Below are 26,268 nucleotides of genomic sequence, written 5' to 3' on the forward strand. Positions count from 1 at the left end.
AGGGAATCAGGAATACATATTATTTATTTTTATAAAAAATAAAGAAGGACAACCAGGCCCCAAGAGTCCTAATAAATAAAATGAAACTACTGCACTGAAAATAATTTTGAAAACAATGACTAAATTTAGTTAGCTTCAGTCAACTCTGCAGATATCCATGGGCACACATGACCCATGCTGGCAGAAAGCATATACTTTGTGCTAAGAAATAATTTCATAATCAAGCTAATGAGTAGCCCAAATCCACTTCTACTGCTGTCAGAAATTCTATTGTCCTACAGTATCAATCAGTAATTATTCACAACACTATCTGTATAGGATATCTGTATGGGATATTCATACATATCCATCCGGGTACCTTTAGCACAACCAGATTTTTTGAACAATTTGAAACAAACAAACAAAAGTCTTAAAAGGTAGAGAATATATTTTATACATACATGTATTGGGTATGTGTAGCCTGTATAATGCTGTAGTTCCATATGCTATACTTTGGGAAGATAATTTGTTTTATAGCTATACTATAACAAATACTGTGCTAAGCATGGGGAAACAAAGAAAGAAAAAAAAAATAAAAAGATAAAAAACCCCATATTTCTTCACTTTAAAACTGGGAGTAAGGGTTTCTTTCTTGCTAACTTAAACTCTACCTACTCTTTATGGCTGGTCTCTGAATTGAGACTCAGAGAAGTAAGTGTTCCTGTGTCAGCCAGTTTCCTTCTTCCTTTAGAAAAAACACACCTATTCCTAACCAAACCTGCATGTTGTAACACAGCAGTCCCTGCTCCCTTTCCAAATTATATTCATTATCTTTATAGTTCCTTTAGTAATTGAAGTCTATGAAAGTATACCTAAACAAACTGAGAACTGCCTCTAACCAAACCCTATCTCTTTGTAAGTTAAATCATCCAAGACAAGCAGAGAATGGAAATCAGTTTAGGCCACAAAGTTGTAAAGATTTATTTATGTGCTAACCTGAAGCTCTGTGAAAAGTCCTGTTGACTTCAGAGGGATTACTTACAGTCCATGAAGTTGAGCAATCTGCGTAAGAGATTGCAAAATTGAAACCTTAGATAGATTGTAATTGGATTTTGAAAAAGGCTCAGAAACTGAATACACAGCTATAAATCACATGTGCTCAAAGAGTTATAAATCACAAAAAAAAAAAGAAATCTAATTCTTTTTCTTAGTAGTTCAGCTGTATGAGGTCTAATTAATGAAAAAAAAAAATTTAAATTTTTACACATCATAAATGTAAAGTCCCTGAAGCATGTCATATAAGTCAAAAGATATGAATCTTTGACAGAACACTTTTATTTACTTTCTTCTTACAACTTCAGTTATGGTAAGTGAATTACCTGTATGACACAGTGAAAGGAAGTTTATCAAATATTAGAGCCAGGTGAAGATCAAAGATATAATCTACAAATGTGTCCAATAATTGGGGAAAAAGAGATATAAAATGAGTACATTTATTACAAGCTATATGTGCTAGATATTTGGAGAGGACATGTACTTTGTTTTAATTAACTGTCTCTTTCACTGAGTTGCTTGGCCAAAGCCTCTTGATAAGGAAAAAAATTGTAGCCATTGGTCAAAATGCTTGTAACAAATCTTGTTTTAAATTGAAGCTATTTATTCAGAAACCAATCTACTACTGCTGCAGCAATCAATGTGTTTTCCTTGGAGTAGAACTGCTCCTGTGCTACTGGAAGACTATTGTTAATTGCCTGTAACTAAATGATTGCTGTGCTTCTGGATGTAACTCTCTGGCACTTGCTCGTTTGTTGTGTTTAACAGAATGCCTGTCGCCCCAAGGGTTAGCCGAGTAATTTTCCTCTACTATTTTCTATATTCAGTCTCAGCTCCTTAAGGAGGGCCAGGTCTGTAATTTGAGCAACACAGCACAGGGGCTAAATAGATTTTAAAAGGTTTGCACTTCTCATATCTTGTTTCTGATGTGGAATTGTGGCGAAATTGAATCTTTTTAGTATGTAGCCACTACAGGAAACTTGAATTTCAGCAGGAAAAACAGATCACACTTCAAAGGGAGTGTAATGCCTGCTGCAGCAACTGTGCCCAAATCACACTGTAAAAGGCAGAATAAAGCAGCAGAAAAAAATGTTATTGTGAAGGTAACCATGGGCTGCAACCTTGCTGCTAGTCTTTAACTTGTCTTTAACAGCCACTGCATCATTGTTGGAACTACTGATACACACATCACCTACACCCTTGGCTCTTACAGAGCATTTGTTAGGAGTGAGCTCTGGTGGGGAGGAACTAGAGCACCTTCCACAATTCACATTGGGAAAAGCATTGGGAAAACAGAAATGTGAAATGGCTTCAGTTACCTGAGGGGCCAAGAGCAGAGGCAGGACTGAGCTTCTGCTTCTTGAATCCAGCTCAGCACAGAGTAACACCATTCCTAAAATCCCCGAGGCATCTCAGAGCCAGCCAGGGGCCTTTTAGGGCACAGCTTAGCATCCTACAGAAACACAAACTCGAGGACTGAAAACAATCAACCACTGTGCCCAGGCCAATCCCCCTGCCTTCCAGGGTGCTGCAGAGATGTGTCTGTCCCCGTTCCAGCACCTTGGGGTGAGCTCAGGCATCTCGTGGGCTGGGTGTAAGGATGCAGCAATCTGCTGGGCTAGCCACTGCCCCTCTGCCTCTGAACCCTGACAAACTGCCCCCAAAACACAGAGTGAACATGTGCTGATAGATGCTGTCCAGCACAGAGAAAAGCACAAGCTGGCTCTGTTAGATCAATAGACCATGAAACTTCCTTTGCAAACAAATCTGTTTAAGAAAGAACCACTTCATCTGTGTACGATCACGATGGCTCAGCAGCAACACATGAAAAGGTAATTGCTAATATGTTTCAGGCTGACTAGAGAATTTTGTTGTTTGCTTTGATGACCTAATTAAGAACAGTTTCATGTGCTTTCAGAGAGATTTTACTGAAGCAAACATGAAGGCATAATTTTACTTTATGGGGAAACATATAACTAAGGGGGACTCTGATGGCAAAAGTGATGCAGTGCATTAGTCTGATTTCATGCACAATGACAGAAGACAGATGAATACCTGCAGTTATTTCTTTCCATTTAATATAAAAATCATTAGTTTAGAGAAAACTTCTGTTTTCCAGTTGTAGAGATTTTCTTTGCCATTAGTGAGTCATAACAGCAGGCACATAAATAGAGTACTTTGCACCTAGCAACCTGAAATATTAAAGCCTTTCTTCTAGTTACCATTGAGCAGCTTCATCACCTGTATTACAAAATGATAAACAGGGTATAGTAAGCCAGTGCAGAGTAATTTTCGTTTCCATTTATATTCTAAAATACTGTATTACTTGTCTATGCAAACCATATTTTGTTGAATGTTTTTCATAACATTTCCCTCACTGGACCAGAAAAGAATTGGGAGTTTGAAATAACCATGTCAGTCTTAAAAATATCTGACACAAAGGAGTTTCCAGCACAGTTTTGGAAAGAATGACATGGAATATAAATGCCTTTTTATTTTATTTTATTACACTTTTAGTGTCTTCTAGAGAGCAATGAAATCTTCTTACAGTTGCCTCATAATAATAAAAAAAGGTGTGTGATTCTCAGTAGGTGCTGTCGAATAAATACGATTGTCAATTTTTCCTCTAACCTTTTATTTCTCTAATTGAATTGTATTTTGCTGGGTTATTAAATCTGCACAACCACACATATACACAAAGAAGGTTACTCCAGGTCCACACTACTTCACTCAGACAAAAGCTGCCCATCAGAAGAGGACACAGTGAAGATAACCCTTGTTCCAGCACAGATTTTTTATGAAGCAAACTATTAGATTTACAAGCTCTGATGTTTTTTTCATTCTTCAAATCTGAGCGATTTGGAAAAGCGTGGAAGGTCTTCAGACTTGCCATCTAGTGACTTAGAATTACAAAATTGTTACCCTCCTTTTTTTGACACTATCAGTTTTCAGTCAACGAGCAAATGAGAGTAACAAAGCTCTGTGAGCTTCCTTCAGACTGGAGGAGGGAAAATTCCATGGTGACATATTCCCTTTGGCCTGAAATGTGGCTCCACTGCTGGTGGTGGACACTTGTGGGGGCCTCAGGAACAGAGCTCCATGGTGATGATCTCAATCCATCCTGTGAGCGCTGAGGACACCAAAGGCTGGGTCTGAATGGAAATGTCACAACAGACAAGCCAACACTGTTTGCTGTGGCTACACAGCAGTTAAGCCTACTGGGGAAAAATTGAGAATAAACTGCAAACATCTGGGAAACTGCTAAAAATATTAACATAAATATAAATGAGATGTGAAGTTATAGGGTTCCTTGGATAATGTGTCTTCACATCTCTCAAGCATTTTGTGAGGATTTTGAATTATTATTTTTATTTTCATTTTGGAAAAAAGAATAAAATACTTAATCTTGTCCAGTTTGCCTACATCCTATTTGTGTATGGAATAGGGGAAGAGCCGGTTTTGCATTATAGTCCTCAGAAAGGAAACATTCACCTTTGCTTATACTCTAAGTCACATTTATCTAGGTAAAGTAAACTCTGATCTATCTACAGAAGGAAAAAAGGAAGAGAGTTATAAAATATATAATATATATGCACATACTCATAGACAAACACACACATCCACAGCAAAATTTATTTTTCAAATTAGCAATTCATATGGTGCATCAGAGGGAAAAAAAAGCTTATTGAAGAATAAAAACCCCATCAATTAGGTATTCATTCAAGGGCTTTATAATGGAATAAATACATAAATAACCCATTATTGATTATCTTATTTTAATGTTTAACAGAAGTGCAAGGTCTGCTGCTAACCTTTCTGTGGTTTGTAATGTGGTTGTTACAGCATTTTGTAATTCTTTGCAGAGCTGATGTACACAGTTGAGCTTGCTGGTGGGCTTGGTGCTATTCTGCTGCTGCTTGTTTGTTTAGTGACTATCTACAAGTGTTACAAGATAGAGATTATGCTCTTCTACAGAAATCATTTTGGAGCTGAAGAACTAGATGGAGGTAAGGCAGCTTCTTAGCACTTTTTCTACCTTCTAAGAATATCTGTCTTTTATTTCTCTCCACCAAGGCCCAAATTTCATTTAAGTTCAAGATGTGTTAACAGCTGCAATTTTAGGTGCTGACTTGAATTCCATTTCTCATGCAGCACATAAGCACAGTCACTGCTGAGCTGATGTATGTGCTGCTCTCTGCAGCTCCAGAAGACATACGTGTCTTTTAGATTTTTATTCCCAACACTGAATGTAAATTGCCAACATCTATGCATTAAAGATTTTCTCTTCCTGTATTGAAAGCCAGCTTTACTTCTCTGTGAGCAAGGGGGTGTTCTCCCTAATTGTATTCAACAAATAGGTAGAGGTTGAAGTGAATCTGAATTTATTGCTTGCTCAAACTGATCAGTTTCAATGAACTATACTGAGTGTTTGGGAATGTACCCAGTAGTTCACTTGCTTGAGTTCATTTATTTAATCACTGGACAGGCTGCAAATGGTCATTAAACTTGCTCTGTGTTTCAAGGACATCCAGCCTAAACAAGAGTAATCCACAATATATGCACAAGCTCTGTCAAATGTTACATACATTTTCATCTTTATCTTTTTAAGGACTGAAGGAAAAGGTTTTCTTTTCCTCTAGCCTTACTAATCAAAACTGTTGTTGAACAGCAAATTGCATTGAGCTGCAGCCTCTGATTAATTAGATTTGGTTTCTTGGGTCGGAGTTTCTGATGTTTTGGGCCACCACTATATCTTTGGTGAGATGACCTTTTTTCCTACAGAAATACTAAAAGTTTTTTTATAGGTCAAGGTAATTCTTCCTGAAGGCAGAAGCCACTGTGATATATTAAAATAAATATGTGCTGATAAACAAATGATGGCTAAATGTGACACCGATAAGGAAAAGAGCAGTTGCAGAATTACAGGTCCTTATATAAGACATCCATAATAAAATCACTAGGGAATGACCCATTTCTGCCTCCCATCTAAAAATGCACAAGGATTCAAAATAGAAAATTCTCAAAACAACAAGCCCAAGAACATCAGAACATTTTGTAACCTTCTACAGGATTTACAAAAAGATGCATTAATGTAGCAGTTCAGTGAGGAAAAAAGTCAGGTTATTCTATTTATTTTACTGAGGAGGAAACTGAGGCCCAGAGGGACTGTGAGTCATGGAGTATTTTGACAGACACCTTTTTTTTCAGAAACTGAGATCCTCTCCTATCCACAAAGCAGCTGGCAGTTTAAATGGGCATGCTTACTTCCATAAGTGATGTGAATTTAATAATAGTCATATTAGAATATGTAGAAATAGACACTTAAAATAATAGTTGTTTAGATAGAAGTAATTTACTTTTTTCTGTCTTAGTACCAATAATTCTTGCTTTTATTGTTGTCATTTATAATTTTCTTTAATAATTCCAATTCATTTGTGGACTTACTCTGCCAGGTGTTACACTCTTGTCTCTCTCTTATCCCAAACATTAGTCACTTGGGAACAGCAATACTTGAATCATGGATTTTAAATATCAAAAAAGTAACCTCTAAAGGATCCTGTTTTGTGATTCAAAAGGAGGAAAACTAACATCCACTCAGTTTATCCTTCTCAGCAAAGGTCATTGTTAAAGAAGGTCAAGCATGGATTCTCCTTAGAAGATCAGTGCAAACACTCATAGCTTGGGCGCTTAACCATAGCAATATAAAAAGAAAAATACTGCTTACAAATTCCTAATGAAAACATGTAGCTTCTACCGTGTTCAATATGCTGGGTAAAACCCATTGTGCTAATTAAGTGACTGCAGCTGCACATTTCACTCTGTCTCTCTCACTTACACTTGTGCAAAAGAAGGAAGATGGAGTGAAAATGTTCCACAGAAGCCCAAGACACAGCTTGTACAGAAATAAATTGCAGACATACACCGAGATCCCTTCCTTTAGCTTAATTTGTTATTGACAGACACCAAATGCTGAACTCTAAAATCCTATTCTAACCTCATCTCCTGCAGTGCAGCAGCAGAGCGCCCACGTTCTATTCATAATTTACACCATGTTCTGTCATACTTCAGGACAGCATGGAGATAAGCAAACATCAAAATATCACAGTCTTTTTTTTTTTATGTGCACTGTATTGTACCCAGAGAGGATTTGAAACACTTTAAAGATGAGGTCCAATTAAAGTTTTCAGTTGAAAATCTATTTTTAAAATTCAATGCTTCATTTCTTTCAGAGAACAAGCCCTTCAGGATGTCAAATCTCATCACAATTCCTTTTTCCTTTCCAAACCTGAGACACATCAGTTTTTCTCAGGCTAACATACGCATTTTTGTGGGAGGCATGGGTAAATTGTGAGAAGTATTTGAAAACAAAGTATTTAACCCTTACAGCTAATGCAACTCAATTTATTACTTTCTGCAGGGATACTTGCAAATGCAATAAGTGATCACAACTGACGATTCCTCATTTCTCTAACTTACAGTGTTGAATTTCCCAATGTTTTTTCTCAGCCTAAGGACAAGACTCTCCTGATTTCTCTCTCTCCTGCAGATACTGCAGCTCAGTCCTGGGAATGTGAATTGAAGCCCACCTTTTATGTTTTCATGGTTGATTCCCTGCCTTCCCTACTAATTTGAAATATCGTAATATTGCTGCTTCTCCTCTCACTCCATTCCTGTGCTTTCCAACCACACCAGCTGGCTCCACACCAGGGAATGACGTGAAGGACACCACAATGTGTCACACAATCCTTCAGTGCAGAGGAGCACAGGGTGCCCCTGTCTAGCCAGGGGACCTCCTGTGAATGTCTGACAGCTCCCTCGGTCCCTGGAGCACAGGGCAAGAGAAACACTCTGACCCTTGGCAAAGCAGGGGCTTTTTTACCTGCAGGTGTTTGGCATGACCTTGCATCTCTGAGCCATAACCCACCACTACCAGTTTGGTGGCCAGAAACTCCCAAATCTGTCTAAGAGGAAAAATCCAGTGCAAGATCTCTCCTCATACACAGTAAAGATGATAGCTTGGAGTGCTGTGGAAACAAAAAAATGTCCTGTACTGTTCTGAAAACAACAACATTTTCACAAATAGATGCTTCAATGGGAACTTCTGAGGGCTAATCTTTGTCAAATGTCAGGTACCCTTTTTAGTTTTGCAGCTTTAAACTTAAAAGCTTATTTTAAAAAGCCTTGTCCATAAAGCACACTTTAGGGACTCAAACGATATTAGTGAAAGGCACTTTTAGAAATGATGATTTCTTCTATTTTATTGTTCATTGAACTCCAACAAAAGAGATTTTATACCATACCATTCTCTATGGAGCATTTTAACAGTTGCTTTTCATGTATTTTTATTTTCCAAGGACCTTCTCTTGCTGCTGTTCCCAGTTTTTAAATTACTTTATGAAAGGAAGTATTGTACTTTAACTGACAGCAAGAAAATGCAAACAACAATTTATAAGTACCTGTGATCAACACATGCCCTGAGTTCTTTCTAGCTTGCACTCTGTGACCTTTGTATCAGAAGAGATATTACTACTGTATAGAAATCACCCCTTTATCTGTATATAAGCTGACTTCCAGGCACCCTAAAATCAGTGGAAATTTTCCCATTATTTTACCTGGAACAACTTTCTCCTTTGTACTGTTCCTGCTCCTCAAATTGTGTGAGGATCAGTCCCCAGGCACGACAGCCACATCAGCCACAGTGAGGGTGCAGAGTCACTTGTCTCAGTAGTGCCAGTTATGATCCTACCTCAGAATGGACTGGATGCTCACAGTGACCAAAATAGCTATTTTTGATTTTTATTTTGCTATTTCATGATCTGAGAGGTTCCAGTGCATATTTGGATGACTGTATGCCAGTTTTAATTTACATTGTGGAAAAATCCAGAAGTCTGTGCATGACAGGCAAAAAGCCATTGGACATGGTCAGCTAGGCATAAGTACTCAAAAACTTCTACTTGTGTTTGTGTTTTAGATTCTAGTTTCAGAGGCAAGACTATATGGTACAGTTAATAGTAGAAACAGTTTGCAGGTATCTGCTGCTACCATTACCGGCGTGGATTTTTAACCTTTTAAATTGATGGAAGTTTTCAGCAAGGAAATAATAAGCAAAAGTGAACACAAGGTTAAAATAAAATTATTAAAAAAAAAAAATAGATAAGAAATTTTACACTGAGGTTGGAAAAACAAGTAGTAAATGAGGACAGAATCTGATCAAATGTGTTGTAAATAGTTTTTTGATTAAATTTACATATATATCCTTTCTTATGTCTTTGCTGAAAAGAAGTCAAGTTTTAGGCTCAAGAAAAAAAAGAAGAGTGTAGGCAACTGCTAGCTAGAAAGTGAGAGCTTTGTTTAAGAGCTGAAATTATGATCTTCACAAGGATGCTTGGAGCCTTTAGGTTCCATCAGCTGTTTCTAAAATATTGGACAGGAACTCATTGTGGTGTCAGTCTTCTTCTCAGCTTTCTCTACCATGGAAACCTTGGTGAATTGAAGAAGCAACTCCCTTACAGGGAAGGTAACTGGGTCCAGGCCTGGGAGTTTCAGCTCTGAAAGAGGGAAAGTGGCTATTTTTATTTGTTTGTTTGTTTGTTTGTTTGTTTGTTTTCCACCAAATTGCTGAAATAAAGCAAAGGGGTCCTAAATAAGAGTAAAATGTGCTGATCTCTCTCAGTTCCAGAAGTGCTGTTTGGATATGGTACATGACATCTATACTGTTTCTTAGCTGGGCTGTTTGCCTTTTCATTAGAGATTAATTTCTGCTTCTTGCTGAGGGAAAGCAAATCAATGCTCAAATTAGGAGACTGATGAAACTGGTTCTTCCTTGTAGTTCTGTTGCACTTGGGAGTCCTTATGTAATCATAATTTTGTCCTTATTATTTAGCTGCAAAAGACTAGCAAGGTTCATGGATGAACCTATGGGAATGCCCAGTTAATATCTTATTAACTGTCCAGGACAAGAGCAGGTAAGAAATATTTCTTAGTGGTTTCCTGGGTTTCATACCAGTGAAACTCTTAAGCAGCAAGGAATGACAAAGCTTTGAGATTCTTCAGGTTTCTGTGTGACTAAGTTATTAACTTTCAAATATAACTTTTACCATTGGTTTAAGCACCACCAAAGCACTTGTGTTAATGATTATGCTATGCAGGTATAGCTAGACTGAAATTACTGCTGAAGTTAGTGACTTTGCAATTACTGAATCTTCCCTGGGGACGCACAAAATAGGTTTGCAATAGCAGTCTCACCACTCATTTATATATTCTTATTGGCTATTGGCAAATTGTGACGATAAGAAATCCTGCTCTATGAATATCAATTTCAAATTCTATTAAAATCACCTTAGAAAAATGCAGCTCTCTTCTTTCTAAACATTATAGGTTACAAAAAGAGATTTTTCTCTTATTTAATTACAATTTTATTGCTGGAAAACTGTTTCTTTTAACTCTTCTTATTTATGCTATTTATTTACATCTGAAATGCAATTCAAACAATAACAACTCAATTTATGTCTCCACTGAATATGGAATTTTCAAGATTCTGTGCGTGAAATGTGCTCATTCGAAGGAAAATTCCGGCTTTTTTGTCTCTTCCTTTTTCAGAGCATCTATTTCTTTTATATATATATATTAAAATATGAAGTATTACCAAGATCATCTTTATATTCCAAACTAAGAGATAGTTATATGTTAGAAATTTCGGATGTAAAGTAGAAAAAAAAAAGAAACTGCCATACAATTCAACATTATTCTCTTGCACAAGAATATGAACTATCATGAGTAATGCTGCATTTAAAAAATACTATGCTATGGAAATAATTGTGTGTGTAGTTCTTAATTTTTATTAACATTAAAAGGACTTGACATTTAAAAAGAATAGAAAATGTTACATGTTACATCAGTAACAGTAACAGTAAATAGTGTGAGGAAAAGTATAAGTATTTTGAAAGACCTAGGATTTGAGCATTTTATTCAACTCAGCATTAAATGATATTTTTTCATTATATTAAGGATAACCTCTATCCCAATGTATATATTAAATGTGGACCCCAAAATAGTGAAGCAAATACAGTTTAAGAAATGCCATCATTTTAAAGCAACTACAGTCTCTGATAAATTTTGAAAGCTTCTCTGTAACCTTTCCTGAACATAGCACGTTTTTCTAAGACAAAAGTTTCTTGTATCAGTTTGACTCCAGCTCCCTGCAGCGTTTGGAAGGATCCAATCTTCTATTTCCAAAGCTGTCCTTGAAATCCTGAAACACTGAGTTAAATCAGTGCATTGCTCCTAACTCCTGTAGGAGTATCTGAGTATTTAGAGGGGAGCAGGTGCTCTGCTGAAGGAGAGCAATCAGCTGTCCAGTTCCCTGTCCATCTGGAAATGGAAGATCTGAGCTGTGGATGCTCAGCTACCTCCAGTGCACTGAATCTGAGGATTTCAGGATGCACAAATATATGAGCTGACTCAAACATCTAGGTCTTAGGGCTTCACTGAAATACAATATTGTGGGATTTCTCCTTGTTTTGATCTCTTAATCTATCCTGTGGTGAAATGTATCATGCCAGATAAAAGTCAGAATTTGTCACTGGCTTGAACATGGCTGATAAGAAGCAAAATTACTCTAGAATGTCATTATTTGTTTGTGTTGTCTTATTTTTCATGCATATATATGATTTTTCTGTCCCCCATTAGCAGAAATATCTTCAATGTTTAATTCTGATAAACCCTCAAAGACCCAAACGGACTTCTTGCAGTGCAACATGGAAATCATCAGAAAACACATACATCTATAATGCAAATTTGATGTTAAATGTGTTTGCTGGTCCCTGTAGAAGTGGAAGTTTTATCTTTCTTTCTGTAGGCACCAGCTTATCATTTCTTCATGTGTAGCTGTTAAGAGAGCATGCATACAGATGAGTTCTTAGATGTCTGATAGCAATTTACTTACCCAAAGATCCCATTTGCATGTGAAAAAGTAGATGCATATAGAGTCTGGGTTTCATTTTATGCTTACACTGAGCCTTTAAGTGACTGCTGCTGAGCACATCCTTGGAATAAGAAGAAGCATTTACAGCTTCATCCCCTAAAAATTTATATCACTTCTGTTGGATTAACATTGTAGAAAGTTGCAGGGAGTATGATGGTGTACTCTGCATTTAGATGAGTGCCAAAAAGGAACGGGTTGTATTAAAGAATCCATGTTCCAATGATGCAGAAGGTGCCTTGGCTGGAATACCGGGGCACTAAGTGAAGTAATCTTTCTGTGTGTGTTATTAATGAAGATGAGATTTGACCCTCTATTTACGCCTAAGGTCTGTCTAAACCTGTGGCTGAGTGTAGCTCTGTGACCACTGCTCACTTACAAATTTCTCACTTTCAACTCCATAGAATGGTTGAAATTATAGGACAGTTTGTAACTCACAGTGTTTTGCCTGGAGTTTTGCAGTGCCAGTTGTTTGGGGCTGACAGAAACATTTGTGGACTGAATGCATCACACATCCAGCACAAGCTGCATTTGTCCTAATTGTGATGAACTAATCCAGAGCTTCTCCATTCCTGATGCCTGCACACATCTCTGAAGATATGCTCTAGGCCCCAGCCATTCTTGGCCCTAAAAATATTAATAAAACTAGGAGGGAAAGATATTTTCCCCATAATACAGAATGATGCAGCTGTAATTAGTGGAGATGCTTGAGCCTCCATGATATGAAAAATGTGTACATTGAATAAATGCATAAGTGAGATATTTGAATATGCAATAAAACAATGTCATAGCACGAATAATTTCTCCTCCAAGTAAGAATGTGACATGTTCCAAACCATCTTAACAGGCAATACTCCACCTTTAAAACAGTTTGAACTCTGCATTATTTCTTATTATTTATCCCTTTGAGAAATTATGCAGTCTCATATTTATTCAAAGACTTTGAACAGAGCAGCACTAATCGCAAGCGTGTACCATGGTCATGACCAATAATGAGGTGACAACAGAATGTTTCATTGCAGCACTAACATTTTGTCAGTTGTAATAATTTCCCTATATATTTGTTGACCTCTTTTGCTGGGTTAACACTGTCTTACTGCAGAAACAAAAACCTGCTGTGTATGTCCTTCTATATCATTCTTGATCCAATGAGTATTATTTTAAGGCATTGTCAAAGGCAGGAGGTGCTGCTCTTTTATTGAAGGACATTTTTTCATAAATACTCCAAAAAAATAATGCAAAATATGAACCATAAAGACTTCTTATTAGTTTCTTTTTTTTGGCTATTGTTTTGGTTGTTGTTTTTTATTTGTTTAGGGTTCTTTCTCTGTGGCTATCACAATCCAATAGATAAAGTCCCCTAAAAGATGTACAGGGCACAAAATGAGTACATGGCCATTTCATGGGTTTAGAAAGGTTAAAAGTAGCAACAGACAACCAAATTTGCTCTGTCATCTTCAAATGTCAATGAGTATGGTGCACATGGTTCCTCAGAAGGGAGAGGACTGTTCAAGATTAGCACTGCTCCATTAGTTTCATTTACACTCTGCATCCTCCCCACAGCTGGCAGGTTTTTCAAAATAATGCTACCAGACTACAAAAAGGTGTAAAATTAAGAAAGAAATATAATATCACTTATGACAGACAGTATTTAGAGTATTCAATCAGATCTCTTTTACAAGCAATTGATATTCTGGGTAGTCTGTTCATAATGTTGTCAAGAGACTTAGAAGGATGTTAACATTTCATTACTCTTGTCATTGATTTTCCTCTGCTTTCTTCACAACAAAAGTCAAAACATGACCTCTTATTCCACTGAATTAGTTCCAGAGCACTTGGCATTATTGACCTCCTGATGAAAATTAATGGTAGCTCTTTTGATTCAGTCTTTTAAGTAGGCACACCAAGCACATTTAAAATACAGGCATGGTTATTTCTCATGTTGAAGTGAAGTAAGACACTGTTAAGTAATGAAATGTGCATTAATGCAACATTAAATTTGCAAATTTAAGTGCATAAAATTCAAGAAACTTAAACTGCATTGTCAGGAGCCGATGCTGGAAAGATTTAAGCTTGGCAATAATTTCAGACCTGGAGAGAGAAGCGTTTTACAAGGAATGCTACATGTACACTTAGAGCATTTTAGTCCCAGGTCCTAAATTTATTGTAAAATTCTGGAAAGACTGAAATGCTGTCACTATGCAGCAGAGACATTTGCATATTATATTACGTATTTCCATGCTCTTCTTTCTCCTTTCATGCTAGAGAAGAATTCAAATTCTTCTCAGTGACTTTTGATTTTTGTGCTCATGAGCTATCATCCTGCAGTTGAGTGGATTGACTTCATCCAGATTCTTATATAAACTGGCTTCTGTCTGTGGATATGAGCCCTCCTTCCTTGCATCTATGTAACTAAGGATAATCTCTACCAGGTAAAACAGGAAAGCTGAATGGAGGCCTATCTGGAGACTGGGTGAAAGCTTTCCATTTTATCTAAACTATTTCCTATTCCTGGAAAATTCTCCCAGAAATAATAACTGGAGAAATATCTGGGAAAACTGCTAGAATAAGGAATAAACTAACTTAATTTCCCTCTTTCCTTAGACAACAAAGACTATGATGCATATCTATCTTATACCAAAGTGGATCCTGACCAGTGGAATCAAGAAACTGGAGAGGAAGAAAGATTTGCTCTTGAGATTCTACCAGATATGCTGGAAAAGCATTATGGATACAAGTTGTTCATACCAGACAGAGATTTGATTCCCACAGGAAGTAAGTAATGTCTTTATTCTCATGTGATATTGAAGAAGAAAATGAGTGACTGCAGTGATTGTTTTAGTCTTTTTTCTCTACCTACCCCTTCAGAATGTCATCTTTCCTCCTATGTCTTAAAGAATGATGAGGATAAGCCACAAAATATTAATGTGCATTTCCCAGATAAAAGGATTATTATTTAGTAATTGTATTGTTTTAATTGAAGGTATGAATTGAAATCTCCAGGAATTCTTTGTTTTCAGTTCCTTAAATTTTGTTTGGAAAGATGTCCATTATTCTAAGTATTACAGAAATTCACACAGGAAGGAAAAAGTTGTGTTTGGACAAAGGCAATTGTTGATTAGTGACTTCTACACCAGAAAAAAAGTATGAATTCTGTCACTGTCCACTGTAGACAAATGTAGAGTGGATCTACATGATCATTCTCAGAGACTGAATAGTAGAATTGATTCCAGGTGGTATGAGTAGATCTTTTTCATGTTTCTCTTACATATTCCAGCATAAGTACAGTAATGTTTTGTCAGTTGTGATATTCATGACTTCAGTGTAAACATATAGACTAAGTTCAATACCTTTAATGAAAGATAAAAGAAAGGCTACTTGGTATAGAGAAAGCACAATACCGAACATCTAACAATCTCATAGATATATTTTTATTCTACAGCAAACTAAACACTAATTTACAGGAGACAACACTGTTTTTATGAATGTGTGTGGTTGGCAGGGGCATGAAAGAAAAACAAAATCTCAGCCTATGAAAAAACCCAGAGTATCAATTGGATACTGAGGTCCTGAAGCACATGGCTTCTGCTCTGTTGTCTAACTGGGTGACTTTGCCTTTTGAAAGGTAAAAATTGTGATGGACATATTTGTTCCAATAGTGACATAGGCAATACAGAGCCACAGCTCATGAACAAACACTCACAATCCATAGCACATGTGGAAATAGATGTTTTAGAGGATCACAGAATGGCTGAGGTTGTAAGGGGACTGTGGAGGCCATAGATCATGTTCTTCCAGGCCAGCCTGGCACATTTGCAATTGATGTTTTTGCATTTCAGTGAGATCTTCTGGGAGCAGGGATTTGCCCCTGTTATTTCTTACCAGTGTATGAGAGCAGACTATTTTCATATATTGTTTTTCTGAGCAATTGTTTTGTTTTGTAGCCTACATTGAAGATGTGGCAAGATGTGTAGACCAAAGCAAGCGACTGATCATTGTCATGACTCCAAGTTACGTGGTAAGAAGAGGTTGGAGCATCTTTGAACTGGAAACAAGGCTTCGAAATATGTTAGTCACGGGAGAAATCAAAGTGATACTGATTGAATGCAGTGAACTACGAGGAGTTATGAACTACCAGGAGGTTGAGGCCCTAAAACATACCATCAAGCTCCTCACTGTCATTAAATGGCATGGACCAAAATGCAACAAGTTGAATTCCAAGTTCTGGAAACGTTTACAGTACGAAATGCCTTTTAAGAGGATCGAACCCATGACAAACGAGCAGGTTTTAGATGTCAGTGAGCAGGGGCCCTTTGGGGAACTGCAGACAGTCTCTGCAATTTCCATGGCTGCTGCCACCTCCACTGCTCTTGCCACTGCCCATCCAGACCTGCGCTCCACCTTCCATAACACATATCATTCACAGATGCGCCAGAAACACTATTATCGAAGCTATGAATACGATGTACCTCCTGCTGGCACCCTGCCACTTACCTCAATAGGTAACCAGCACACCTACTGCAACATCCCCATGACACTTATAAACGGGCAGCGGCCGCAGACAAAAACTAACAGGGAGCAGAACCCCGAAGAGGCTCACACAAACAGTGCCATACTGCCCCTCTTGCCACGGGAGACCAGTATATCAAGTGTCATTTGGTGACCGACACACAAGGGGCTGTCAACCCCCTTGAGTAGGAGCAGAGTCTGCAGTCTGGTGCCTGGAACTACATCCTCGACTGCTGCTGTTAAACATGCATTACAATCGATAACAAACGAGGAAAAACAGGGTCTTGTACATATGTTTTTGCAATTTCTTTGTAGCATCAGTCTTCCTGTTTTACCCATGTCTCTTCCCATTCACATTTTTGACTTTGTTTTATATGTCATTGGAATTTGTATATTTACATTTTTTTTAAATGAAGAGACTGCTGTATAGATAGGAAACTTTTTTGCTTCATTAGTATAGTTTTAGACTTTTTGTTTGTTTGTTTATAACCTCTCTTGGGAATGCTTGGACAAAGCTATGTTGATATCAGAAGCACCATCCATTTTGTTGGCCTGCCTAGCCATGCCTGCTGCAGCTCACCTCTTTCGGAGAGTTTTTGTTCTTAGAAGGACCCCATTGCTCACTGAGAGCTCCAGTTTCATTTCTACTCCCGTAATGTGCACTGCTCCTTCCCTGCCCTTACAAAGACCCCCATTTGGGGTAACACTACAGTCTGATCATCTAACATGTAACTTGGTAGATACCTGTCAAACAAGAGAAAATACTCAATCTGTATCGGTTGCTTCACAGTAGTCACTAGAGTGTGTAGAAACTATAGCCGGTTTGGTTTTTGCTTTTTTTGGGTTTAGTTTTTCTCTTAATTCTTATTTTAAAAATGAGTTGGTTGTATCCCTTTTATAAATATGAAAGCAACCCTATTTTTAACACGTCCTGGAAAAGTATTTATGTGGTTGTGGATTTTATTTTTTAAGCACTCAATTTTTTTTCTTTCTCAACTTTCAAAATCCTGCAAATAATATTTGCAAATGTCAGGCGAGTAAGACAAGTGAGGCAATAGACACTGAAGTGCAGAGTCCTGCTGATATGTACAGTGACGACTTCCAAACCAAAGGGGAATAAAAAAGACAGTATTGTAGATGGTTTGTCACTTTGTATTATAGAAAGTGTTATTTTCAAAAAACAAAGTAAGAGCAAAACATTATTTTCCTGTGGATTTCAGAGTCCCTTGTATTTTAATGTTCCAAAAACTGTATTTGCTTTTAAATGATATATTCAAGATTAAGAAATCTTCTTTCATTTGGTTTTAGCTTGTAACGATAAATAAAATTTTATTAATTTCAACATGATTTCAGTAAGAACTCAGGCAGAAAAAATGACGCGAAATATACCAGAAATATAATTGTTTTCAGAATAAACTTTATTTATACAAAATTAATATTTAAATCAGACCTGGAAGTATTAAAAACAATTTATTCACTTTAATGAATAAATAAATTAGTTTTATTTTTATGTATGATTCTATCTTTGAGGAGTTGCAAATAATGCATGTACCATGGCTGACAGGGAAGAATAAAAGCCCACCTCTGCGTTTACATCCAGACATCTTTGAGACAAATTAAACAAGCACCTTGCTCATGTTTTAAGTAAAAGAAAGACCTTTCTGGTTTTAGAAAGAGAGAGGAGTGGTTCAGCTCTGCAATATATTCAGGCCGAGCCCTCTGCTAGTCCCTGCTGGCAGAAGCAGAGGAGCTGGAGTGGAGTTACTGGTTGCAGCACACTGTCACAGAGCCTAGGGTTTGATTTAGCCTGGCAGAATGGTAACTGGTGTCCTGGCAAACAGACCTTAGAGTCTATTTATGTAGTTAATTAGCTTTAGGCATTTTTGTGGCAGCTGAATGAGATCAGTGAATATGATGATGTTGTGGGGTTTGCCCATCATGATTGTCACAACAAGAAAAGTACAAGTTATAATACTTCGGTCTTTTTAATGAGAAGTGAGTGGAGAAGCTGCAGTTTGGGGGATGTTTGTGGGAGCAATCCAGAACTGACAGTGTGGGAGGAAATGACTGTGCTCCTGTTGTGAAAGTCAAAAAATCTCAGTATCTGCATAAGAAGCTAATAGACCTTCGAGGTGTGAACTGATTTTTAGTTGCTTAAAATGTTTATTTCTCCGAGATTAAGCTCAAGTCCTTTTCTACAATCTGTTCTCTATTGTAGTGTCTCTGGACATGTGCCAAACATCCACAAAATGGAAATTAGGCTGCCAGGTCACATAAAATTTTAAGAGAGCTTTGCACTTCTGCTTTAAGAAAGCTATTATTTATTTGCTCTTACAGACACCTGTCAGGCATTGATGGCATTTTCCTTCATTCATCTGGATGCCTGTCCTGGTTTTCACTGGGCTGAGGTGGGGAGAAGGGGAGGGATTGAGTGAATGGGGTGTGGAGCTTAATTTCCATCTGGGCTTAAACCACAACAGTCCCAAATACCCCAGGATCCTCTGAAAGCAGTGTTGGGGTTTTTTGCCTCTTTACATGCTCTGGTGTAAAGACTGGGATGCAGAATAAATGTAGGATGTAATTATTTGACCACAATCACATTTAAACAATTGGCTTTTCTTAGCCACATGGGAAGTACTTTTCTGTTCTTTTATTTTTAGTGTAGATTTAAGCACTTTGAATAGCATGATTCAGGGATTGACAAATACTATTTGATATTCTCACTACTTTAAGAAAGCTTTTTTCTTATAATGTTTTGTCATAATATTAAATATAAGAAAAACAAACAAAACTAAAAAAAAAAAGAGAAGCAAACACAAAACCTGAAATAATGAAGAAGTTGTCTGTGACTTTAGAAACATTCCTCCTTAGTATTCCTCTTCTGTCAACAGCTCTGTGTGGGGAGCAGTGAAGGAAAGAGTTGTGTGTTCACATGCTTTATGTTTGACAAAAATTCTGTTGGAATGCAAAATAAAATAGAAGCAAACAAACAAACAAACAAAGAAACCAAAACCAACAAAAAGTGTCATTGCCCTAGTGCTTAGGCCCCATCATTTTTGGTGAAGGTGTTTTGGTTTTTGACAATGCAGCCTGAACCGTGCATGCAATAGCCACATATAAGGTTTAGCCATAAGCAAATAGCACTTTATTTTTAAAAAGTTACAGTGTGATGATCAGAAAAACTTACTCTGCCTGGTCAATAACTTTGGGTCTGTATGTGGATTCTATGCACGTGAATTACCCAAGTGTGGTGCTCTGTCTTTATAAGGATCTCTCTAATGGTAGTCTGTGTTTAACAGGACTCTTGTTACACAGCTTGTGTAAATTCAGTATATAGGCTCTCCAGACAGCATATCCAGCTGGACAGAAATGGGAGATTATATAGAATGCAGCTAATTATTTTGAAGGCAAAATGCATTGCTGGGTCAGGTTCTGTTCTCAGTTACCGCGCTATGATTTGAGAGTAAATCTAATAAATCTGAATGAGTGCGAGAATGATTTGTGTGGGAGAAGAAAATTGGAAAAGCAAAGAGAAAAGGAATTCATATTTACAGTGTGTGACAAGCTGAAATCTTGGCTGCAAGGAAAGGAACAGTAAAATGCCTTTTGGATTTTAGTGGGGACCCAGTTCTTACCTGGCAGCCAACATCAAACACTTTCAACACGATCTGGTTCAGAGTTCAATGCTGTTAGGCTTAGATGCAAAGTAAGATCTCTCTATTACTGCACAGCTGTGAAAACAATGTTTATTTTAAATAGTGGGTGATAATCAGTTTCAAAATAGTCAGAAAGCATGTTATACCATCCTGATCAAAATTCACAAATTTGTATTCTGATATTGGGCATTAATGACCCATTTAAATTATAGATAGAATGGTGAGATTTGGGGGAAAGAGGCCTAGTAAACAGGATTTCTTCATTTTTAAACTAAAAAAAAGAAAGAAGGAAAAAAAATCAAGCTAGCAAGCCTAAGAAGAGTTTAATTAAAATCCAAAGGAAGAAACACCACAGTAGTAAAGTAAGCTCAAAAATACAACAATGGCCAATGGAGAATAAAGGGCAAAATACCCACTTGCGTTTTGACTGTAGTGTGGTTTCTTTTGTCATGCAAAGCTCTGTACTCTGGCTGACCTACATCAAACAAGTGGCTTTTTTGGAGGCCATCCAGGGAGATCAACAACACAAATATGTCCCCGTACGTCTAATACACTTCCGAATGATTTTGTACTTGTTGATAGTCTAGCACAGAGAGATTTTTGTTTGTCTCCTACTGTTGTTATAAAGAGGATAGCAAAAATGTCAGCACAAAAAAAATCTCTGTAACAGACTTAGTTTATTAACTAGAGTAACCATATTCCTTTATTCCCACTCTCTATCTAGTTTGTTGTTATTAGAACACTTTTTCTAACCTGGCTGAGAAATAGGTTAAAGTGTCTGGCAACACAAAAAAAAATATGTAAGCAACCTCATAACAATGAGTTTCCTTGTACTATGAGGGTTGCAAATTCCCTTGCTTTTTTATTTTTTTTTTTTAATATAAGCACATCTCTTCACCTCCTAAATAGCCCACTGAGTGGAGGCTGAAGAACACCATTGTATCTTTGATTTCAGATTCACTGAATCTAGCATGGATACTGAGCTGTTGTTTGTGATGTAATGCTGCTGGGCAATTTGCCATTGCCTCTGTCTCTATTCTCCAAGACTTTGGCAGCATCACACTTCACCAAACAGCCTTGAGTGGATATGCCAGAACTCAGAGTTGTCGCCCTGGGGAGCAAAAATGATAAAATTATTTCAAAATGTTTCATCTATTAAGAGTTTTCTTATGCCTTTTTTTTTTTAATTCTGCTTATAACAAAGTTTGACTTTTGCTCTGGACTAATAAGCTCTGGGTGTAGCTTTAGAGTCCACAGGGTTATGAAGTAGTTAAAGAAGAAATTACAAAGGCAGGTCTGATACCTTATGTGGAAAACATGCCAATTCTGAAGCTATTCAGTTTACTGAAAAATGAGTATATTTTTATTGGGGGTTTTTAAAGCAAAGTATTCAACTTGTAATTACAACCAGCATCATCCCAAAAGCTTATTGGCATTCTTAACATAAAATAGCTAATACCTTGAATAACATAATTTCAGAAACATTCAGTAGTCACTTCAAATATTTTTATTTGGGGAGACTAAGGGTTACATGATTCTCTAAGACCTAAGTGTTAAATAAAATTGATTATCTAGTACTGAGCTTATAGAGAGTGCAAACATTTTTTTATTGATCACTAGTATTAGGAAAATAATTTGAAGTAAATTTCAAGAGCTAAGAATTTAAGGGAGGGATTATTGATATCTTTCATAAAGGCATCTCAACCATCAGAATACGTCAAAATTAACAAATTAGAAAAAAATAAAATAGATGTCTTTTTTAACCTTCTCTTTCTCTGTTAATCAAATATTAGCTCCCTCTCTGGCCTCCTCAAAAGTACAAACTCATCCAGGAACAATTAATAGCTACTGAGCCCATACTCTCACACACATTTTGTGACAGATAAAGAAGTACAAGCCAGATCAGCATGTCTACAACTGAGAAGCTCAGCAGAGAGGAAAGTGTGTTCCTGAGCATGGAGGAGGAGGGCACAGGCCCCTTTGGCTGTGTTTAGTCACTCCTGTGTCAGGTGGCTGCAGAGGGAACTGTGGGCTCAAGGTACCACCACTGTCCTACCTGCTGTAGGCAGCACGCAGGGAAGGTGGGCAGCAAGTTGCTACTGATGTCAATGAAAAGAAACGTGAGGACTATCAGATGTAGAGGGTCAGATACCCTATGGCAAAGCTGGAGGAGCAGGAACAGCTGACAGTACTTCCCATTTGCTCCATGTTCAAAGTAAATCCAGCACCGAGTATAGAAAGAGGTCAGTGCCTCTTTGCTTAACTAATTGCTGGGTTAGTGTGCAGTCCACTAAATGACAGCTACAGGAGATTGCCTTCTCAATCAGGTACACCTCAGCACCCTTGCAGAAATTTCCATCCTGTCCTGTATCAGCCCATCCTCTCATATCTGTTTACCTTGCAGACTGAATTGGAAGTACAAGCACTCAAAACTTGGTGTAAGGCCTTGGGTTGGGGTCCACAAAAATTCTTTGCAGAGATGTTTAGGGTGAGTAGATGTCTTCTTTCCTGGGACTTACAGAAGTAAATCTTTGAGCTGAAAAAAGGCTGCTGTATTTTTTGTTCTCATTACACCATTTTTCATATCCACATAGACTGCTCATATGAAACAACATCCTGATACTATTCTGATCTTCTCTGAGGTAAAGTCTTGAAAATGCCAGTTATGGGCTCAGGATATTCCATTAAGCTGCAGTCTGCACATACACACTTGAAAAACTAAAGAAAGAAAAGCAAATTAGCAATGCAATTACTTAATCTTTTTAAACCTGGGTTTAGGCGATTATTTTTCAAGAGAAGATTGTTTTCTTCTGACATTTTGTAGGAAGTTAAGTAAGAGATTTTTCAAAATTTTCTCTCCATTCTTTGCATGACAGGTAAATCATAGATATTTTTAAGAAATCCCATTATTCATTGTAAATTTAAAACACAAGTGGCAATGAAATTACAGACATACAAGTTGTTTGCTAGAGTTAATATTCTGTGGTGAACAGCTCACTGCAGCCCTAATTGAGTTCTTAGGAACGTTTCAGTAGAAAATTTAAACAATTAGTATTATATGTTTACCTTCAGCATCACATTAGAACGCTATACATTTGTCATCTTAAGACCCAGGCAACTTCAAATGGAACAATTATGTAAATACAAAGCAGTGAGGAGAACAGCAACACAACTGTCTCTCCATCTATCTAAGCAAAATAGTTCAGTGGCACCAGGCTGCTTCTTTGAGATCACTAACCTGTGCCTACCTCAGTAAAACACGTGAATCTGCAAACTGTGCAGATACCTGGGACACAATTGTTGCAATAAGCACTCTCAAATCTTAGTTACATCACAAAAAGCACTTTATGCAATTTTATTCCTGTACATAGGTATTTTAGATTGTAACTGTTTAATCACAGAACTGCACAACAAAATAAAAAAATGTAAGGAAATCCTAAAAGTCTGGGTTTTTTCATAGCAAGACATTTCCCATGTGCTGCAAGGAGATGACAGACTTGTAACCAGGCCATTGCTAGGGATGCTGTGACCAGACACATTGCTGGGGTGACACAGGGTTGGGAGAGGTCATTGACCAGGTAGGTTAACACAACTAGCACTCATCTGGTCCTGCTGCCACAGGAAATTACAGATGTCTTTTGCCTGGAAACCCAAATTTAGCAGATACTTCCTTCATCATTTGCTGTCTGAAGCCATTTATATAACCTCTTTAGAGGTACGAAATGTTTTTTTTCTAGTTAATAGGACCTACCTGAATATCTGCCAAATTTCCTATTGCAAATAATGTTTTCAGTACAGTTCATCTCTTATTTTCTCTGATTACCTCTGCATTCTTCTAAACAAAAGAGCTTGTGAATAACTCTCTGCACCACATAGCAAATACCATTCCCACATATTTTTTAATGTCGTTAGTTATTTGAAGAGTGAGAAGCAGCAGCAAAGATGCTATCTGCTTGAAATTACACTAGCCAAGTTGTTCTTTAGGGAATATTGAAGAAAAATTCCCTTCTAGTCATCTTGGGCACCTTACCAGATATACAACTTTCAAGATCCCCTCAGACAGCAATCCAGAGTATAAGGAGTTGGACACAGACTGAGATGCACATACATATAATTTTCAAGAATTTTATCATTCCTTATAGCTCCTTGAATTGTGTTTTTGTTTGTTTGGACTTGCTTTGCTTTGTTCAGATTTGTTTTCATAACAACACATCAGGATTGAGACATCATTGCACTACATGAGTTTATTAGAAAGAACAGAGTGGAAATCCAGAGAACTGAAACTAACTGGCAGCTGTTCAAAGAGCTGCTGGATTTCCTCAGCTCCCACTTCAGTCAGTTCTCCACTTCATAACCAATCCAAAAAAATAGGTATTTTAAGGGAAAATTGTACTTTCAGGTGCCATTATACCTGGAGTCTCAGCACAGTGAGTCTGATTTCTCCTGCTCATTGAGAAATGAGCTTCCTTTGAAAAGCTGAGGTTTCCTCCTCCAGCCTTCTGATTGCTATCTCTTGGGTTTCTAAGGCTCTCCAAAGTCTTGAAAAATAAAATAAAATAAAATAAAATATTTTAAAGTCAAGGTGAATCTAGGGGTCAGTCTATAGACCCAATCTATGAGTCTATAACAAAATCATCATTGGTTGTTTCAAATACTTTAATAGAACACAGACATCTGTCCCTTCTTCATGTAATTCTTATGGTTCTTCTGCCCTAGATACTTATTTGCTCTAATTTATTTTACATGTCCTGTAAAAATATGACCTAAGATATTTTTGTGTTATTCAGAAAACTCATAAATAGTTTATAACATCTTCATCATAAAGGTTTGCAGATTTGTTAATGATACATGTTCAGCATGTTAATAAAGTTAAAGAATGCATCTGCCCAGTGCTGGGCAGTGGTGAAGCAGCACCAATTAGTGAGTGGAGGATGCTAAAAGACAAAATACTAATCTTTGCTTTTACAGTAAAAGGGAGTTAAATTACCTCCCAACAATGTATCTAAATATCCATTGCTGTTTGGAGCCACCTGTGAATTTTGCAAGAAAAGCACACTATTAAATTCTATGTAGTTACTACTTCTGTGCACCGTTTCATAAGTAAATCTTTTTATTAGCATATTGTACATTCTGCACCTTTTTCAGATGACAAGAAAACAAAATTACTAAAAAGATCTTTAACAGGAAGAACATATGTCTAGTTGAAATACTAGGAAAAAAACTTCATCACCTTCCCTTTCATAAAAAAAGCTTCAAAAGTAATACAAATAAAGCAATTTGTCTAGGGGATTTAGTTTCTTTAATTTTGTTTAGTTACTGTACTTATCTCAGAAGGAGCTGACTGTCCATAAGCAGAATGCACAACAAAGTTCAAGGAGTAACAATCCCTTCTTGGGAGCCCTCTTTTCAAAGTTAACACCTGGATAAGCAACTTGATAAAGCACTTTGTTAATAAAGCTCTCAGCTGGTCTTCCACAATCTGAGGAACCAGCAGGGTAGAACTGCTCTGTAGCTCCTACTGAATATATGCACATATGTTGAAGATATAAACGTCTACTTACCATCTTTAGTTTTGCTTTCATGAAATGAAACCAGGAAGGGCCATACTAGGCTTTGGCACCTTTTATCTTAATTTTCTAAGTAGTTGATTAAAGTAAAAAACTATTTATTCTGAAGTCAGCAGAATTAATTGCAGCTGTGTATAACTGGTGCAAAATAAAGAGCAGAATCAGGCCCAGAATTTGTGAACATAAATTTCTGTCTATTCTACAATTTAATTGGAGTTTCAGCATCATTGACTTTTCCAAATGTCCATAATTATTGCCATACAAACCATAAATTAACATATGCATTCTTGTCAAGGTTTTCTTTAAGGCTACGGGTTTGACTATAAACTGGAAAATATGTCTCTTCTTTTACATACTTTAATCATTAAAGTTAAAATTGAAGCACTAAAGTTAAAAAGAAATACATCAACATATATTTATGCCTATTGTATATTAAAGATTTTACGTGAATAAATTAACTCATATTTATTTTTTAAAAAATTAGATGGGTCATAGCTAAAAGGAACTACATTTTTGTAGTAAT

The 26,268-nt window shown here is 37.0% G+C and overlaps 1 protein-coding gene across 4 annotated transcripts in view; it reads left to right on the plus strand.

Moving 5' to 3' along the window:
- The window catches only part of IL1RAPL1 (interleukin 1 receptor accessory protein like 1), a 695,023-nt gene extending 672,521 nt beyond the window's left edge, over positions 1-22,502 (plus strand). For all 4 annotated transcript variants that reach the window (XM_033052373.1, XM_033052374.1, XM_033052375.1 and 1 more), the window contains 3 exons: positions 4,896-5,039; positions 14,618-14,788; positions 15,958-22,502. In XM_033052373.1, coding sequence (XP_032908264.1) covers positions 4,896-5,039; positions 14,618-14,788; positions 15,958-16,676 — 1,034 coding nt within the window. In that variant the 3' untranslated portion in view covers positions 16,677-22,502. The remainder of the gene's footprint in view (positions 1-4,895; positions 5,040-14,617; positions 14,789-15,957) is intronic.
- The last annotated feature ends 3,766 nt before the right edge of the window (positions 22,503-26,268 follow it).

The sequence above is a fragment of the Catharus ustulatus genome, chromosome 2 (genome assembly GCF_009819885.2).
Source record: "Catharus ustulatus isolate bCatUst1 chromosome 2, bCatUst1.pri.v2, whole genome shotgun sequence".
Taxonomy (NCBI): Eukaryota; Metazoa; Chordata; class Aves; order Passeriformes; family Turdidae; genus Catharus; species Catharus ustulatus.